Raw genomic sequence first — 20,080 nt, forward strand, 5'->3', positions numbered from 1 at the left:
ATGGGCATTAATTCCTCATGAATTCCGATAGTACAACACGGGGAAAACACATGAATGCATGATGTAATTCTTGTGAACTCATTTGTAATTCAAGTATGTGAATTCATCATGATGTAAAGACTCTTATTCATATGGAATTCTTTTTTAATCCCCTGGCGAGCGAGTAAGAGGGTATGAATTCATTATGATTCATGATTATTAAGGGTCTTCTTTTCTGCAGTATGTTCCTCATGAATTAATTCGTAATTCAACAAATGGTGTTAATCATGTGTACAAATCGGGACTGGCTATTTGAATAAAAGCAAACAAAATATATGGATTCATCTCAATTTTGAATTTTAAAATATATTTTTCTTGCAATAATCGGCGTTATGCCAAGTTACGTTTTCTCGTAAGGAATCGAGCTTATTTACAAGCTAATCACATGCACTTCATGTTTAAAGACAATTATTTTGAAGTCATGACTTATTCATGTTTTTCTCCTAATGAACACTGCATGATCGAACAACTATAGTCAACTGAAATATGTGGGTATAGCCACTTCATGCTTTGCTGTAAGGGCATACAATTATTGTTTTTAAATGTTAGCGCATGTATATACGTGTAAATATTGTAGCGATATCTGCTGCGTGTGTTCGCCACCAAAACAACAAATCATCGGACCGAGCCGTGTTTCCTGCAACAGGCTTTATTTTTCAAAACATTGTAATGCAGCTACACCCGTCTCTATCACTTCTGTCCTGTCCTACTTCTGCGGCGGACCGGGCGCCCCTATATATGCCCTCGGCCCGTGACGTCTCCCCCAATCACGGCGCCTAAGTTCCCGCGCTGCGCTGACCCATGAACGTGGAATTCAGTATTTCCCTCTGTCTAACAGTAATAATTACATTGTTCATTGTTTTCTTGTTTTACTCTGTTTTTAAAGTCTGTAAAGCGCTTTGAGCACCATCAAAAAAGCGCTGAATAAATAAAGGTATTATTATTATTGTTATTATTATGATCACTGAATGCCGTGGAACGCGTTGATGACGCAGCGGACCCGTGTGTGACTCGATTCACAGGCACATCGGGGCACCGTTTGTAGTAGTACATCCCAAACAGCATGAAACCCCTATACCTACATATTTTACTATACATTCTTGCCCCTAGACTAAGGACTTTACTATAATGGTCTGCTCATGCAGTGTTCGTTACGAGATAACATGAATCATCTCCATGAATGAGTTTGAGATCCTTATTGATGTGCAGGTGCCTGAGATCAAAGTCATTTTTCTTTCATAGCGGAGCACAAATGTGTTTGGAGTAGTTTTAGCGCACTGAATGCTCGCTCACCTGTTGCTGTCGTGACCGGTATGGTATAGGAACACATTACAAACTAATCACTCTCATCGTAAGTCTGTACAGTTACATTTTCGTCCACGAGAAATCCGGCTATTTCGCGCAGTGCTCCTAACGCTCCTCGGTTAACTCCTGCAGCTCAGAGGAGCGCCTGGCGTACGCGGTCCGAACCCCGAAAAAGTCACTGCTTTTGTTCAAAATACATGGATTCGATTTTTGTATACGCCACCGTCTCCGCAGTCGCTACCAAAATGACAATGTCAGTTTATCTTCATTACGTCATTCTGTTTCGACTAGTTTCAAAGGGTTTGCGGCGTTTCGGCATAGGAGAAAAAGCCCAAGCCGATCTGGGATCACCTCCAGTCGACCCAAAATACAGCAAACGCAAAGGTACACACTCCTAGCTCGGATTCCCGCTCTGTGACGAATGTATACATCTCAAATCAAACCTCAGATTCGATGTAACAGACCCAACACTGCATAGTGGCATCAGATGATCGTTTCTATGGAAAAATATGTAAACGGCCACGGGCATGGCGCACGCATGCACAGGTTTCTCTTCGAGATAATGACGTTAGTTGAACAGGAAGTTAATCCCTCATAGGTTAATTCACATTTGCTTTGAATAGATGAACATGCAAAGCTGCTTTTCGAACAATAATTCGTGATCTACACATCTGATCTAACCGGGTAGCTTCGTGTCGGATGTAAGCGTTTGTAACCCCGTTCTCCTCCTGCAGTTTCTACGATACAGTGTCCTCCGATCAGCTGTAGGCTGCCAGCCCCGTGGCACTGTGGTGCGATGTTCTGAAAGTGGGAATCTTTTTCTGAACACGTGATTTCGAGCCCTCCAGGGCCTAATTTTCGGCATCACTAGCTGTAGGCACAAAAGCTGCAGAGATCCTGGAAAGCAGCAACACGCCAACTGCGAGCTAAAGGACAGTTTTAGACCAGCTGTAGTGGCCATGGATTGCCATCCTGCTGAACTTGGAGAGCAAACAGGAAAGACACAGGGCATGGTCTGTTCTCAGCTTTATTGATCATTCACACAACAGTCAAGCTGTGGGTGAGCTTGCTCTCCTGTACAGCACAGTCCCCAGCACAGCAATGCACACCACAGCCACAGCAGCCACCACACCAGCCAGGAGCACAACCTCAGCAGAGATGCCTGCAAAGAAAGCCCACCCCACTGGTCACTCACTTTAGGTCAAACCCAGACTACAGCAAGAGACCGCAACCTCTGGCTCCAATTTCAATAGGCCCCAGTACCTGCTTCTTTGCGGTCCTCTGCAGTCAGGGGAGACCTCTGGGCATTCGTCTCCACTGGAGGGATGGCATCCTGCGGCTTCTCCAGCACACGCACAAACACTGTGGCATCACCTTCCCATTCTGGAAGGTGGAGAGGCTTGGATCCAGCCACACATACTATACCCCAGTACCACACGCACAACCAGGCAAAGGATCCTTACCCTCCTTGAAAGCCAAGTCCCTCCTGTACCTCCCAAAGTACCTGGATTTAGAGACAGGGCTACAGCTGGAGTCACAGCAGCTACAGACCTGATCGCTCCCATCCACCGAGCTCCAGCTACAATAGGGATACAGCCATCAGGACGGAGACCCGGAGAAGGACACCAAGGGCCTCAAGCACCCTCCTCCCCCTCTACCTGTTGCCCACAGGGTAGCAGGCCTTGTCCAGGTTGTCCACAGCCTGGGAAGCAGCAGTCACCTTCAGGTGGCAGGTCATGTAGATCTGAGCAGAACAGACATTGGCACAGTTAGTGCACCCTGGGAGAGCTGCTTCAATGCCCAAGAAGCCACACAGTTGAGAAAGCAGAGGCCAACCAAGCCAAAGATGCAAAAGCAGTAGTCAAAAGCTCAGAGGCAGAGTGGCTGGGAGACTTACAGAGCTGTTGGCATCATTGTGGAACCTGAAGGCATCAAGCACCATCTGCAGCTTAGTGACGTCCTGAGGTCTTGGCATGAAGTGAGAACTGGAGCCCGTCACCTTGGCATCAATCAGGCAACTGGGGACAGGAGGAAATCCATGATCAGTCCCTGCTCGGAGTCGACACCCAACACCTGCAAGCACCCTGGCCATGCTTAGCTATGGGATCTCACTCACCCATAGTTCCCAATGAAAGTGTAACTGGGAGAAGAGGTCGGGTCAGAGGTCAAGGTGGCCACACAGCTGTCCACAAACAGCCGCAGGGGCACGTGGCTGGCCTGGTTGACGGAGGCTTGGATGTTCAGGACGTCCCCCAGGAAGTACACGTTGGAGGGTCTAGGGGAGCTCCAGTCATCTGCGGAGACGGGGAGCAGCATGAGGCCTCTACAGAGCAGAGCAGCACTCCAGTACACGGGAGGGTTAGAGCTGTATTAGGTTGGCCTCTACCAGTCATGAGCTGCAGGGAGAAGTCCAGGAGATCCTCCGCAGACTTGGTGGAGGTGTATGGGACCCAGGTTGGCTGCAGGGCATCGCTGCTCACATTGTGGAGCCTATGGAGCAGACAGCAATTACACACCGATCCTACAGCAGCTAGGCTGAAGCAGTACTGCAGCAGAGTCCTCACCGGAGGTAGTGACACTCGATGTGGACAACAGCAGGGTCGGTTCTCACGATGCCAGTGTTGGCAATCGGGGACGGGTGGTAGTTTAGGGAGAAGCTGTAAACCAGCTCGTCTTCGGTCATCTACAAGTGAAAGGCACAACGGTTAAGCTCAGGATGGTTTAACCCATTCACCGTGCGAGTCTACAGCCGTATTCTCCCCCCTCCCCTACTTACCGACAGGGCGCTGCCACAGCCCTGCAGCTCCGACTGGAAGACCAGGACCGTGTCGTTCTGCCCACTGAGCGCACAGCCTCCCAGCTGGATATCCGCAGCCTGGATCAGCTCGCCGGTACCGAACAGGTCTCTCTCCACCGACACCTGGATCGCGCTGTCCCCGCACTGTGCCCACACGACGGGGGGGACTTGCTGCTTGAACAGAGAAGAATCCACTCGCACAACGGCCTTGGCTCTGGCGGGAGGCTTGGCTCTGGCTGCAGGCTTGGCTCTCGCCCACTTAGAAACTCTGCCGGCGTCGCAGAGCCCAGCGAACACACACAGCACTAGCAGCCCACACCAAGAAGCCCTCGTACGTAGCATTGTGGCGAAAATACAAGAACAGCTCACAGATTCGCGATGCTTAAACACACCGCCTCCTTTTATACACTGAGATGATCCCGCTCAGCGTGTCTCTCTGAGGAGACAGCGCGACATTTTCACGTGGAATTCGGCGACAAGTGGGGCTGCAACAGCAGCGGCGCGGATCCAGCGCGGATCCCAGTGCGTCCCGTCCTGCACAGGTGCAGCGAGTAGTGACGACGGAACCGATTTTGCCGCTGTGTGAGCGTGTTTCGTGCTGTCCCGACTTCATTTTTTAGGCTACAGAGAGCAGATGAGCAACACTCAATTCAATGCTGTTGGTACCACTACCAGTACTCCAGCTAATGATTATAATAGTAGCCTGTGAGTTCGTAGAACTAGGACCCTGCCACCTGCTTTCCTCCCCGCGATAGGTGGCCGTGTCGTCTTTTTAAATAATCCCTTATTGATGAATAATCTCACGATTCCACGCGAATCATGTCAATTAGTCAAGTTATCAACAGAATACCAGGTGCTGTATTGAATTTTGCAATACACCTCGAAGCATGTCATTTCATGCCTTTACTAGGGAACTGGGATTATCCGAGACAAACGCAGTCTCATTATTACAATTCAATGACAGTGTGCACAAGGATTTCTCAACACTGTGCCAGGGATGTAATTCACGGGTTGCAGATTGCCGTATCTGTGACACAGTCACTTGACTTCATTTTGTATTTGATATGTTTTCTTCAACATTCGTTTGCACCTTTTTATTTCACTAACTTAACATTCTTTAATTACTTTGAATTTGGCTCGATTGAACTTGGGAAATGGGTTGTCAACAGCGTTCATGGCGGTTTTAATTGAATTATCCATAGAGCTCGTGATTGGTGGAAAATACCATTTCATTACAATACAATTCATTGTAATGTACAATACAATTCATCATTTTACAATCTGCTCAAAACAATATTTCAAGAAATAGAAAATATATAGGCGTTGCTGATTGCTCTTTGCCGTTTAGTCCCTTATTGATGAATAATCTCACGATTCCACACGAATCATGTCAATTCATCAGTCGGACACGTTGAATATTGCGGCAGCAACTGTACACAATTATTGAAAGGGGGCATGCAACGCGTTTTGACCTCATATTCATTACGATTGGTCAGAATGTGTCATTACGTCATTTCAGTGTTTCATTTTACGAGTTGCTAGAATTCTGTACCTTCTCTCCGGGACATATAACATGTGTGTTCATCCCATTGCTGGCTTTCTCTTCAGCCTACGGTTTACACCTTCACAACCGTGACTACATTTACAATATTTAATGGTTCATAAATATATTCGTCATGAAAGTAAATGAAATTAGTTTAAGAATTCATGTATTAGCAGGCGTTATCCATGGCGATGTAGACGTATAACCTATAAGCTATACAAAAGCTCAAATATGATCACTTCAGACCCAACCGGAGTAACTGCAATACTATTCAATAACTTCAGAAAGACGGAGTCAGTAGAAGAGCAAATACGGGTTCAAGTCACCTACGGGGCAGAACAAATTGGAACAAATAATGTGACCGTTACATCAGCGTCCGATACCACTGTCTCAAGTATTGTAGATACAAGGCAGTTTAAGTGCAGGATTATACAGCAGGTATAAAAAGAACACATCGCATATTGTAGATCACGGACTCATTTGAAAAGTAGAATACAGCACAGTGCCAAATTGAAACAAATGTCGAATTGTAAGGGGTTTTAAAGCAATCTGAATTGCACCGCGGTTAGGTTATTCGACTCCCCCCAGACTTACAGTCTTTTATCCTTCACTAACCGAGTGAAATTCTAGTTTCACGATGGTTTACAGTGGTTTAAAATTCTAGTAATAAAAAAAGACACTGTTTTCAACATTCATTATCATTGTATTTTAACCGTCAGAATTAACGGAGATTCTGTTAAATGTTATTTTACAGTTGTGAACACTGATTATACGGTAGTTTGTCATTAAAGAATAAACATATTTCAACCTTCACTATTACAGTTAGTTAATTAACCTTCAAAACTACAGAGATTTTTTACAGTGTGGATACAGGAAGCTTATTGGGATTTCTTCTTTGGATCTGGGCAACATGCCAATCAATACAGATCAAGCAAAAGACCAAGTTTAATCCACCTCAGGACTATACTCTCAGCAACCCCTCACACACGAAAGGGAATTCTGAGCAGCGGACACAAGGAGGGGCCACTTGTTGCCACCCCTGTAAAAGGCACAGTAGGGCCACGAGTACTACACACCGGTTGGCGTGCATTACTAGAGGGAAGAGCAGCCACTGAACAGAGGGCCTGGAGTCAGGCTCTGGAGCACACGGCTGAAGGATCTTTGCAAGGCAAGAAGAAACGGAGCGAGTCAGACATTTCACAGTCCACATTTTATTCAAAAACCTGCTCCAGTTACAGTTGGGATGCCCGCATGTGGGGCCTGGCTCTCCACACAGCCGCCAGCACCACAGCACAGAGCACAAGCACCGTGAAGGCAGCCACGGTCAGCACACCATAGCCGAAAGCCTGGGGCACTGTGGAGACGGGAGAGGGACAGGCAGCTCACAAGGGTGCAGACATGAGAGGGCTGAGCGCCAGCAGAGTGTCAAAGCTCCCCTCCTCACCTTCACTGGGAGAAGCCCTCCTGTCCACAGCAGGGAGCTCAGAGGCAGTCAGGATCACTTCCCCACTGGACACCACGGCCATCTCCCTGGAGGCCCTCTGCACCGGGGCAACAGCTCTCCCTGAAGGGACAAGAGCAGCATTACAGAAGCAGCCCCTCCACTGGGGGAGCCTTAGGGAAAGATGCCAGTCCAGCTCACACTGGAACCGAGCCACTCACTCATTCTCTGGTTGCACGGAGTGACACAGCGGTCAGTAGCACTGGGTTGGCACACTGCTGCACTACAGTGGATGAACACCTGGGGGAGCACGAGATGCAGTACAATACAATGCCGCCATGGGGAATGTGGCGTTCCTTGGCCAATAGACCCTTACCTTCGCCTTCAGAGGGAGCTGGGAGCCAGCATCCACAAAAGTGAACATCTGCACGATGAAGCGCTTGTAGTGCGTTGGGTATGGCAGCCCTGAAGAGCCAGCCACAGGAACCAAGGTGGTCTGGTACTGGTCATCTCTGTACGGACACCTGGAAAGAGCACCACACATGGGTCAAGAGGTCTGCCTAAACCACCAACACAAGCTGGCCGGCAAGAGATACAGGGCTCCAGTTACCCAGCAACCAGCAGGCTCCACTGGGGCTGGCCGAGCGTGCTGGGGGTGGAAGTTGCCCAGCAGTCTTCCAGAGTCAGGACAATGTTGGGGTCGGTCCTATTCAGGATGCGAACCTCAACATACACAGGATCCCGCAGGACCTTGGTCACGGGGTAGTCCCCATCACCGTAGTAGGCGTCATACACAGCTTCTACAGGAGGAACGACGGAGAGCTTTAGGAAGCCAGCATGCATTGGAAACCAGTACATAGCATGGCCATGTACAAGGGCTCATCACAGTACCCGTTGCAATCCTGAGCTCCACACCGAGAGGTCCAGGGGCCACGACTGAAGGAGGAGGCGGGGCTGCAGTGTACACTACAGCCTCCACAGGAACAAGCTCACTGCCCGAATACTTGCACAGGAAGGTCAGCCTGGAAGGAGAAGCAGGCAGCCATTGGACCCAGTCGGGTACTGGCACATGGAGACGGCCACTGGGGAGCCCCACTTACTCATAGTAGCTGTCCCTGGTGATGGAGCCATCAGGCCCCTCCTGCACATCACGTTTAGAGGACATCGTGTTCTCGTACACCACATCGCCACCCTCACTCTGGAAGAGGGAAGCAGACCCTCACGTTATACAGCCAAGACAATCAGCACAAGGCGCTGCAATGCTCAGGCCAAAGCTGGGAACCGCTTCCTCACCTTCAGTGTGCTGCCACAGGCACTGACTGGGAACTGGAACAAGGCAAAGCCAGCAGTGGTGCCAACAGGGCTGCAGGGGGCGCCCTGACCCCCCAGCAGGCTGACGGTGTCAAGGCTCAGCGGAGGCCTGGTCACATTCCTGGGTACTACAACCACAAACTGACCATCCGTGGTGCATTGCACAGTCACTGGAGGGAGAGGGGAGAAGATTAGCAAAGCAATGCGCTCAGGAGCCGTTTGTACGAGATTTTGCCCATACCACTCACCCTCATTGCTGTAATAACAGGGCTGTCTTCCCCTCTGATCAAAGCAGCAGTTACTCGCTTCACAGTCGGCTCTACTGATTGCAGGGGCGCCACACACCATTTTCTCGTTGTCACTAACCGAGCAGTTCTGACCCTGGGCTATAGACACGTCCACCGCAGCCGCCATCAGCAGACAGACAAGACTCCAGACCCGCACGCTCATCCCAGACCTCTCCATTGTGCAACTCGACAACGAAGTGCCGAGAAGCGGCGCTCCGCTCCTTAAATAATCCGGCGCCCTGATTGGCTCAGGGCTGGCCCTGGCGCAGCAGGCTGCACGAGGATTTCAGCCACCCCAGCGGGCCAGTCGGGCTCTTTGGTGGAGCTCTCGCTTTGCTGCCGCACAATCACTGTCAGATGCCACATCACTGTCTGTCGGCAAGCCCGCCGCGCCCCGCTGCGCTCACTTCACTGCCCCGGCTCTCAACGCACAGCTCCCCTACCTACTGAGCACTCATCTCCAAGACTTTCACAGCTTTTTAGAGAGAGTTCCGACTCATCATACGGTCGGTGTGCGACACTCGCAACACTAGCAGTGAAGATGAATAGCTGTATGACATTGTAACACGTCTTCTTCAGAGACAGTGAATGCTGGATTTTGAAAAGAACGGAAATGCAAAAGCACATTGAAATTGAGCATCGAGTTCAACTTTAAACGGACAGTGTGCCTCATCACGTCCTCCTTGTGACTTGGGACGAGAACACGATTTGATGCCCTGATTGCAACGAACCAATTACTTCCAGCGTCACCGAGTGCACTCTGAAAATGTATGGCAAGCAGTTGTGACATTTAATCCATCATTTCTAAAATCAAAAATACAATTGGTGATATCAAGAATGATCTGCTATTTTTGATATCACCAATTGTATTTTGGATTTCATAAACTGTATTTTTGATATCAGAAATTGAATTTTTGCTATCAAAAATGCATACTAATTATAGCATCCGGTTCTATTTGTCATATCAAAATGCATACTAATTGACGTCCGGTGATTTGAAACTCAACCCTTTACACTCCGCCCCATTATTTTCAGATCTTCCGCGATCGGAGAAATAAATTGTACGTTTTTCAAAACTATAAAATATACCAGAGACTGGAGAAACTAGAGACCGGGAGCTTTCAAACGATGTCTTACTCGCGTATGTAGAGTCTTCATAGCATGGGCTACAGGCTTGCGAAATCAGCCATGTGTCCTAGTGTACAGGGCTGATTTGCGTATGCCCGAGTGTTTGTTTCTAGCCTGTCAGCCGATTTGCCTTAAAATACGAAAGGTCACAACTTGGTCTTTAATTTGATACAAGATAAAAGCATATGGCACAACGAAGCAAGGGGAAACACGGTAACACTTTACAATAATGGGCATTAATTCCTCATGAATTCCGATAGTACAACACGGGGAAAACACATGAATGCATGATGTAATTCTTGTGAACTCATTTGTAATTCAAGTATGTGAATTCATCATGATGTAAAGACTCTTATTCATATGGAATTCTTTTTTAATCCCCTGGCGAGCGAGTAAGAGGGTATGAATTCATTATGATTCATGATTATTAAGGGTCTTCTTTTCTGCAGTATGTTCCTCATGAATTAATTCGTAATTCAACAAATGGTGTTAATCATGTGTACAAATCGGGACTGGCTATTTGAATAAAAGCAAACAAAATATATGGATTCATCTCAATTTTGAATTTTAAAATATATTTTTCTTGCAATAATCGGCGTTATGCCAAGTTACGTTTTCTCGTAAGAAATCGAGCTTATTTACAAGCTAATCACATGCACTTCATGTTTAAAGACAATTATTTTGAAGTCATGACTTATTCATGTTTTTCTCCTAATGAACACTGCATGATCGAACAACTATAGTCAACTGAAATATGTGGGTATAGCCGCTTCATGCTTTGCTGTAAGGGCATACAATTATTGTTTTTAAATGTTAGCGCATGTATATACGTGTAAATATTGTAGCGATATCTGCTGCGTGTGTTCGCCACCAAAACAACAAATCATCGGACCGAGCCGTGTTTCCTGCAACAGGCTTTATTTTTCAAAACATTGTAATGCAGCTACACCCGTCTCTATCACTTCTGTCCTGTCCTACTTCTGCGGCGGACCGGGCGCCCCTATATATGCCCTCGGCCCGTGACGTCTCCCCCAATCACGGCGCCTAAGTTCCCGCGCTGCGCTGACCCATGAACGTGGAATTCAGTATTTCCCTCTGTCTAACAGTAATAATTACATTGTTCATTGTTTTCTTGTTTTACTCTGTTTTTAAAGTCTGTAAAGCGCTTTGAGCACCATCAAAAAAGCGCTGAATAAATAAAGGTATTATTATTATTGTTATTATTATGATCACTGAATGCCGTGGGACGCGTGGATGACCCAGCGGACCCGTGTGTGACTCGATTCACAGGCACATCGGGGCACCGTTTGTAGTAGTACATCCCAAACAGCATGAAACCCCTATACCTACATATTTTACTATACATTCTTGCCCCTAGACTAAGGACTTTACTATAATGGTCTGCTCATGCAGTGTTCGTTACGAGATAACATGAATCATCTCCATGAATGAGTTTGAGATCCTTATTGATGTGCAGGTGCCTGAGATCAAAGTCATTTTTCTTTCATAGCGGAGCACAAATGTGTTTGGAGTAGTTTTAGCGCACTGAATGCTCGCTCACCTGTTGCTGTCGTGACCGGTATGGTATAGGAACACATTACAAACTAATCACTCTCATCGTAAGTCTGTACAGTTACATTTTCGTCCACGAGAAATCCGGCTATTTCGCGCAGTGCTCCTAACGCTCCTCGGTTAACTCCTGCAGCTCAGAGGAGCGCCTGGCGTACGCGGTCCGAACCCCGAAAAAGTCACTGCTTTTGTTCAAAATACATGGATTCGATTTTTGTATACGCCACCGTCTCCGCAGTCGCTACCAAAATGACAATGTCAGTTTATCTTCATTACGTCATTCTGTTTCGACTAGTTTCAAAGGGTTTGCGGCGTTTCGGCATAGGAGAAAAAGCCCAAGCCGATCTGGGATCACCTCCAGTCGACCCAAAATACAGCAAACGCAAAGGTACACACTCCTAGCTCGGATTCCCGCTCTGTGACGAATGTATACATCTCAAATCAAACCTCAGATTCGATGTAACAGACCCAACACTGCATAGTGGCATCAGATGATCGTTTCTATGGAAAAATATGTAAACGGCCACGGGCATGGCGCACGCATGCACAGGTTTCTCTTCGAGATAATGACGTTAGTTGAACAGGAAGTTAATCCCTCATAGGTTAATTCACATTTGCTTTGAATAGATGAACATGCAAAGCTGCTTTTCGAACAATAATTCGTGATCTACACATCTGATCTAACCGGGTAGCTTCGTGTCGGATGTAAGCGTTTGTAACCCCGTTCTCCTCCTGCAGTTTCTACGATACAGTGTCCTCCGATCAGCTGTAGGCTGCCAGCCCCGTGGCACTGTGGTGCGATGTTCTGAAAGTGGGAATCTTTTTCTGAACACGTGATTTCGAGCCCTCCAGGGCCTAATTTTCGGCATCACTAGCTGTAGGCACAAAAGCTGCAGAGATCCTGGAAAGCAGCAACACGCCAACTGCGAGCTAAAGGACAGTTTTAGACCAGCTGTAGTGGCCATGGATTGCCATCCTGCTGAACTTGGAGAGCAAACAGGAAAGACACAGGGCATGGTCTGTTCTCAGCTTTATTGATCATTCACACAACAGTCAAGCTGTGGGTGAGCTTGCTCTCCTGTACAGCACAGTCCCCAGCACAGCAATGCACACCACAGCCACAGCAGCCACCACACCAGCCAGGAGCACAACCTCAGCAGAGATGCCTGCAAAGAAAGCCCACCCCACTGGTCACTCACTTTAGGTCAAACCCAGACTACAGCAAGAGACCGCAACCTCTGGCTCCAATTTCAATAGGCCCCAGTACCTGCTTCTTTGCGGTCCTCTGCAGTCAGGGGAGACCTCTGGGCATTCGTCTCCACTGGAGGGATGGCATCCTGCGGCTTCTCCAGCACACGCACAAACACTGTGGCATCACCTTCCCATTCTGGAAGGTGGAGAGGCTTGGATCCAGCCACACATACTATACCCCAGTACCACACGCACAACCAGGCAAAGGATCCTTACCCTCCTTGAAAGCCAAGTCCCTCCTGTACCTCCCAAAGTACCTGGATTTAGAGACAGGGCTACAGCTGGAGTCACAGCAGCTACAGACCTGATCGCTCCCATCCACCGAGCTCCAGCTACAATAGGGATACAGCCATCAGGACGGAGACCCGGAGAAGGACACCAAGGGCCTCAAGCACCCTCCTCCCCCTCTACCTGTTGCCCACAGGGTAGCAGGCCTTGTCCAGGTTGTCCACAGCCTGGGAAGCAGCAGTCACCTTCAGGTGGCAGGTCATGTAGATCTGAGCAGAACAGACATTGGCACAGTTAGTGCACCCTGGGAGAGCTGCTTCAATGCCCAAGAAGCCACACAGTTGAGAAAGCAGAGGCCAACCAAGCCAAAGATGCAAAAGCAGTAGTCAAAAGCTCAGAGGCAGAGTGGCTGGGAGACTTACAGAGCTGTTGGCATCATTGTGGAACCTGAAGGCATCAAGCACCATCTGCAGCTTAGTGACGTCCTGAGGTCTTGGCATGAAGTGAGAACTGGAGCCCGTCACCTTGGCATCAATCAGGCAACTGGGGACAGGAGGAAATCCATGATCAGTCCCTGCTCGGAGTCGACACCCAACACCTGCAAGCACCCTGGCCATGCTTAGCTATGGGATCTCACTCACCCATAGTTCCCAATGAAAGTGTAACTGGGAGAAGAGGTCGGGTCAGAGGTCAAGGTGGCCACACAGCTGTCCACAAACAGCCGCAGGGGCACGTGGCTGGCCTGGTTGACGGAGGCTTGGATGTTCAGGACGTCCCCCAGGAAGTACACGTTGGAGGGTCTAGGGGAGCTCCAGTCATCTGCGGAGACGGGGAGCAGCATGAGGCCTCTACAGAGCAGAGCAGCACTCCAGTACACGGGAGGGTTAGAGCTGCATTAGGTTGGCCTCTACCAGTCATGAGCTGCAGGGAGAAGTCCAGGAGATCCTCCGCAGACTTGGTGGAGGTGTATGGGACCCAGGTTGGCTGCAGGGCATCGCTGCTCACATTGTGGAGCCTATGGAGCAGACAGCAATTACACACCGATCCTACAGCAGCTAGGCTGAAGCAGTACTGCAGCAGAGTCCTCACCGGAGGTAGTGACACTCGATGTGGACAACAGCAGGGTCGGTTCTCACGATGCCAGTGTTGGCAATCGGGGACGGGTGGTAGTTTAGGGAGAAGCTGTAAACCAGCTCGTCTTCGGTCATCTACAAGTGAAAGGCACAACGGTTAAGCTCAGGATGGTTTAACCCATTCACCGTGCGAGTCTACAGCCGTATTCTCCCCCCTCCCCTACTTACCGACAGGGCGCTGCCACAGCCCTGCAGCTCCGACTGGAAGACCAGGACCGTGTCGTTCTGCCCACTGAGCGCACAGCCTCCCAGCTGGATATCCGCAGCCTGGATCAGCTCGCCGGTACCGAACAGGTCTCTCTCCACCGACACCTGGATCGCGCTGTCCCCGCACTGTGCCCACACGACGGGGGGGACTTGCTGCTTGAACAGAGAAGAATCCACTCGCACAACGGCCTTGGCTCTGGCGGGAGGCTTGGCTCTGGCTGCAGGCTTGGCTCTCGCCCACTTAGAAACTCTGCCGGCGTCGCAGAGCCCAGCGAACACACACAGCACTAGCAGCCCACACCAAGAAGCCCTCGTACGTAGCATTGTGGCGAAAATACAAGAACAGCTCACAGATTCGCGATGCTTACCCACACCGCCTCCTTTTATACACTGAGATGATCCCGCTCAGCGTGTCTCTCTGAGGAGACAGCGCGACATTTTCACGTGGAATTCGGCGACAAGTGGGGCTGCAACAGCAGCGGCGCGGATCCAGCGCGGATCCCAGTGCGTCCCGTCCTGCACAGGTGCAGCGAGTAGTGACGACGGAACCGATTTTGCCGCTGTGTGAGCGTGTTTCGTGCTGTCCCGACTTCATTTTTTAGGCTACAGAGAGCAGATGAGCAACACTCAATTCAATGCTGTTGGTACCACTACCAGTACTCCAGCTAATGATTATAATAGTAGCCTGTGAGTTCGTAGAACTAGGACCCTGCCACCTGCTTTCCTCCCCGCGATAGGTGGCCGTGTCGTCTTTTTAAATAATCCCTTATTGATGAATAATCTCACGATTCCACGCGAATCATGTCAATTAGTCAAGTTATCAACAGAAAACCAGGTGCTGTATTGAATTTTGCAATACACCTCGAAGCATGTCATTTCATGCCTTTACTAGGGAACTGGGATTATCCGAGACAAACGCAGTCTCATTATTACAATTCAATGACAGTGTGCACAAGGATTTCTCAACACTGTGCCAGGGATGTAATTCACGGGTTGCAGATTGCCGTATCTGTGACACAGTCACTTGACTTCATTTTGTATTTGATATGTTTTCTTCAACATTCGTTTGCACCTTTTTATTTCACTAACTTAACATTCTTTAATTACTTTGAATTTGGCTCGATTGAACTTGGGAAATGGGTTGTCAACAGCGTTCATGGCGGTTTTAATTGAATTATCCATAGAGCTCGTGATTGGTGGAAAATACCATTTCATTACAATACAATTCATTGTAATGTACAATACAATTCATCATTTTACAATCTGCTCAAAACAATATTTCAAGAAATAGAAAATATATAGGCGTTGCTGATTGCTCTTTGCCGTTTAGTCCCTTATTGATGAATAATCTCACGATTCCACACGAATCATGTCAATTCATCAGTCGGACACGTTGAATATTGCGGCAGCAACTGTACACAATTATTGAAAGGGGGCATGCAACGCGTTTTGACCTCATATTCATTACGATTGGTCAGAATGTGTCATTACGTCATTTCAGTGTTTCATTTTACGAGTTGCTAGAATTCTGTACCTTCTCTCCGGGACATATAACATGTGTGTTCATCCCATTGCTGGCTTTCTCTTCAGCCTACGGTTTACACCTTCACAACCGTGACTACATTTACAATATTTAATGGTTCATAAATATATTCGTCATGAAAGTAAATGAAATTAGTTTAAGAATTCATGTATTAGCAGGCGTTATCCATGGCGATGTAGACGTATAACCTATAAGCTATACAAAAGCTCAAATATGATCACTTCAGACCCAACCGGAGTAACTGCAATACTATTCAATAACTTCAGAAAGACGGAGTCAGTAGAAGAGCAAATACGGGTTCAAGTCACCTACGGGGCAGAACAAATTGGAACAAATAATGTGACCGTTACATCAGCGTCCGATACCACTGTCTCAAGTATTGTAGATACAAGGCAGTTTAAGTGCAGGATTATACAGCAGGTATAAAAAGAACACATCGCATATTGTAGATCACGGACTCATTTGAAAAGTAGAATACAGCGCAGTGCCAAATTGAAACAAATGTCGAATTGTAAGGGGTTTTAAAGCAATCTGAATTGCACCGCGGTTAGGTTATTCGACTCCCCCCAGACTTACAGTCTTTTATCCTTCACTAACCGAGTGAAATTCTAGTTTCACGATGGTTTACAGTGGTTTAAAATTCAAGTAATAAAAAAGACACTGTTTTCAACATTCATTATCATTGTATTTTAACCGTCAGAATTAACGGAGATTCTGTTAAATGTTATTTTACAGTTGTGAACACTGATTATACGGTAGTTTGTCATTAAAGAATAAACATATTTCAACCTTCACTATTACAGTTAGTTAATTAACCTTCAAAACTACAGAGATTTTTTACAGTGTGGATACAGGAAGCTTATTGGGATTTCTTCTTTGGATCTGGGCAACATGCCAATCAATACAGATCAAGCAAAAGACCAAGTTTAATCCACCTCAGGACTATACTCTCAGCAACCCCTCACACACGAAAGGGAATTCTGAGCAGCGGACACAAGGAGGGGCCACTTGTTGCCACCCCTGTAAAAGGCACAGTAGGGCCACGAGTACTACACACCGGTTGGCGTGCATTACTAGAGGGAAGAGCAGCCACTGAACAGAGGGCCTGGAGTCAGGCTCTGGAGCACACGGCTGAAGGATCTTTGCAAGGCAAGAAGAAACGGAGCGAGTCAGACATTTCACAGTCCACATTTTATTCAAAAACCTGCTCCAGTTACAGTTGGGATGCCCGCATGTGGGGCCTGGCTCTCCACACAGCCGCCAGCACCACAGCACAGAGCACAAGCACCGTGAAGGCAGCCACGGTCAGCACACCATAGCCGAAAGCCTGGGGCACTGTGGAGACGGGAGAGGGACAGGCAGCTCACAAGGGTGCAGACATGAGAGGGCTGAGCGCCAGCAGAGTGTCAAAGCTCCCCTCCTCACCTTCACTGGGAGAAGCCCTCCTGTCCACAGCAGGGAGCTCAGAGGCAGTCAGGATCACTTCCCCACTGGACACCACGGCCATCTCCCTGGAGGCCCTCTGCACCGGGGCAACAGCTCTCCCTGAAGGGACAAGAGCAGCATTACAGAAGCAGCCCCTCCACTGGGGGAGCCTTAGGGAAAGATGCCAGTCCAGCTCACACTGGAACCGAGCCACTCACTCATTCTCTGGTTGCACGGAGTGACACAGCGGTCAGTAGCACTGGGTTGGCACACTGCTGCACTACAGTGGATGAACACCTGGGGGAGCACGAGATGCAGTACAATACAATGCCGCCATGGGGAATGTGGCGTTCCTTGGCCAATAGACCCTTACCTTCGCCTTCAGAGGGAGCTGGGAGCCAGCATCCACAAAAGTGAACATCTGCACGATGAAGCGCTTGTAGTGCGTTGGGTATGGCAGCCCTGAAGAGCCAGCCACAGGAACCAAGGTGGTCTGGTACTGGTCATCTCTGTACGGACACCTGGAAAGAGCACCACACATGGGTCAAGAGGTCTGCCTAAACCACCAACACAAGCTGGCCGGCAAGAGATACAGGGCTCCAGTTACCCAGCAACCAGCAGGCTCCACTGGGGCTGGCCGAGCGGGCTGGGGGTGGAAGTTGCCCAGCAGTCTTCCAGAGTCAGGACAATGTTGGGGTCGGTCCTATTCAGGATGCGAACCTCAACATACACAGGATCCCGCAGGACCTTGGTCACGGGGTAGTCCCCATCACCGTAGTAGGCGTCATACACAGCTTCTACAGGAGGAACGACGGAGAGCTTTAGGAAGCCAGCATGCATTGGAAACCAGTACATAGCATGGCCATGTACAAGGGCTCATCACAGTACCCGTTGCAATCCTGAGCTCCACACTGAGAGGTCCAGGGGCCACGACTGAAGGAGGAGGCGGGGCTGCAGTGTACACTACAGCCTCCACAGGAACAAGCTCACTGCCCGAATACTTGCACAGGAAGGTCAGCCTGGAAGGAGAAGCAGGCAGCCATTGGACCCAGTCGGGTACTGGCACATGGAGACGGCCACTGGGGAGCCCCACTTACTCATAGTAGCTGTCCCTGGTGATGGAGCCATCAGGCCCCTCCTGCACATCACGTTTAGAGGACATCGTGTTCTCGTACACCACATCGCCACCCTCACTCTGGAAGAGGGAAGCAGACCCTCACGTTATACAGCCAAGACAATCAGCACAAGGCGCTGCAATGCTCAGGCCAAAGCTGGGAACCGCTTCCTCACCTTCAGTGTGCTGCCACAGGCACTGACTGGGAACTGGAACAAGGCAAAGCCAGCAGTGGTGCCAACAGGGCTGCAGGGGGCGCCCTGACCCCCCAGCAGGCTGACGGTGTCAAGGCTCAGCGGAGGCCTGGTCACATTCCTGGGTACTACAACCACAAACTGACCATCCGTGGTGCATTGCACAGTCACTGGAGGGAGAGGGGAGAAGATTAGCAAAGCAATGCGCTCAGGAGCCGTTTGTACGATTTTACCCATACCACTCACCCTCATTGCTGTAATAACAGGGCTGTCTTCCCCTCTGATCAAAGCAGCAGTTACTCGCTTCACAGTCGGCTCTACTGATTGCAGGGGCGCCACACGCCATTTTCTCGTTGTCACTAACCGAGCAGTTCTGACCCTGGGCTATAGACACGTTCACCGCAGCCGCCATCAGCAGACAGACAAGACTCCAGACCCGCACGCTCATCCCACACCTCTCCATTGTGCAACTCGGCAACGAAGTGCCGAGAAGCGGCGCTCCGCTCCTTAAATAATCCGGCGCCCTGATTGGCTCAGGGCTGGCCCTGGCGCAGCAGGCTGCACGAGGATTTCAGCCACCCCAGCGGGCCAGTCGGGCTCTTTGGTGGAGCTCTCGCTTTGCTGCCGCACAATCACTGTCAGATGCCACATCACTGTCTGTCGGCAAGCCCGCCGCGCCCCGCTGCGCTCACTTCACTGCCCCGGCTCTCAACGCACAGCTCCCCTACCTACTGAGCACTCATCTCCAAGACTTTCACAGCTTTTTAGAGAGAGTTCCGACTCATCATACGGTCGGTGTGCGACACTCGCAACACTAGCAGTGAAGATGAATAGCTGTATGACATTGTAACACGTCTTCTTCAGAGACAGTGAATGCTGGATTTTGAAAAGAACGGAAATGCAAAAGCACATTGAAATTGAGCATCGAGTTCAACTTTAAACGGACAGTGTGCCTCATCACGTCCTCCTTGTGACTTGGGACGAGAACACGATTTGATGCCCTGATTGCAACGAACCAATTACTTCCAGCGTCACCGAGTGCACTCTGAAAATGTATGGCAAGCAGTTGTGACATTTAATCCATCATTTCTAAAATCCAAAATACAATTGGTGATATCAAGAATGATCTGCTATTTTTGATATCACCAATTGTATTTTGGATTTCATAAACTGTATTTTTGATATCAGAAATTGAATTTTTGCTATCAAAAATGCATACTAATTATAGCATCCGGTTCTATTTGTCATATCAAAAATGCATACTAATTATAGCATCCGGTTCTATTTGTCATATCAAAATGCATACTAATTGACGTCCGGTGATTTGAAACTCAACCCTTTACACTCCGCCCCATTATTTTCAGATCTTCCGCGATCGGAGAAATAAATTGTACGTTTTTCAAAACTATAAAATATACCAGAGACTGGAGAAACTAGAGACCGGGAGCTTTCAAACGATGTCTTACTCGCGTATGTAGAGTCTTCATAGCATGGGCTACAGGCTTGCGAAATCAGCCATGTGTCCTAGTGTACAGGGCTGATTTGCGTATGCCCGAGTGTTTGTT

At 48.8% G+C, this 20,080-nt stretch overlaps 1 protein-coding gene and 1 long non-coding RNA gene across 2 annotated transcripts; both read right to left on the reverse strand.

Moving 5' to 3' along the window:
* Positions 1 to 6,409: 6,409 nt before the first annotated feature.
* LOC136718800 (uncharacterized) lies at positions 6,410 to 10,464 on the reverse strand. Its single transcript, XR_010805320.1, has 2 exons — positions 8,017 to 10,464; positions 6,410 to 7,925 (listed from the first exon to the last, which is right to left on the reverse strand). It is a non-coding gene; the product is annotated as an uncharacterized LOC136718800 (long non-coding RNA).
* A 6,024-nt stretch (positions 10,465 to 16,488) lies between these two features.
* Positions 16,489 to 19,001, reverse strand: LOC136719417 (zona pellucida sperm-binding protein 4-like). Its single transcript, XM_066697339.1, has 7 exons — positions 18,747 to 19,001; positions 18,305 to 18,422; positions 18,066 to 18,226; positions 17,815 to 18,001; positions 17,581 to 17,728; positions 17,426 to 17,504; positions 16,489 to 17,327 (listed from the first exon to the last, which is right to left on the reverse strand). The coding sequence occupies exons 1-7, from the start codon at positions 18,976 to 18,978 to the stop codon at positions 17,146 to 17,148; spliced, it is 1,107 nt and encodes a 368-aa protein (XP_066553436.1). The 5' UTR covers positions 18,979 to 19,001; the 3' UTR covers positions 16,489 to 17,145.
* Positions 19,002 to 20,080: the final 1,079 nt, after the last annotated feature.

Source organism: Amia ocellicauda, chromosome 23 (assembly GCF_036373705.1).
Source record: "Amia ocellicauda isolate fAmiCal2 chromosome 23, fAmiCal2.hap1, whole genome shotgun sequence".
In the NCBI taxonomy this organism is placed as follows: Eukaryota; Metazoa; Chordata; class Actinopteri; order Amiiformes; family Amiidae; genus Amia; species Amia ocellicauda.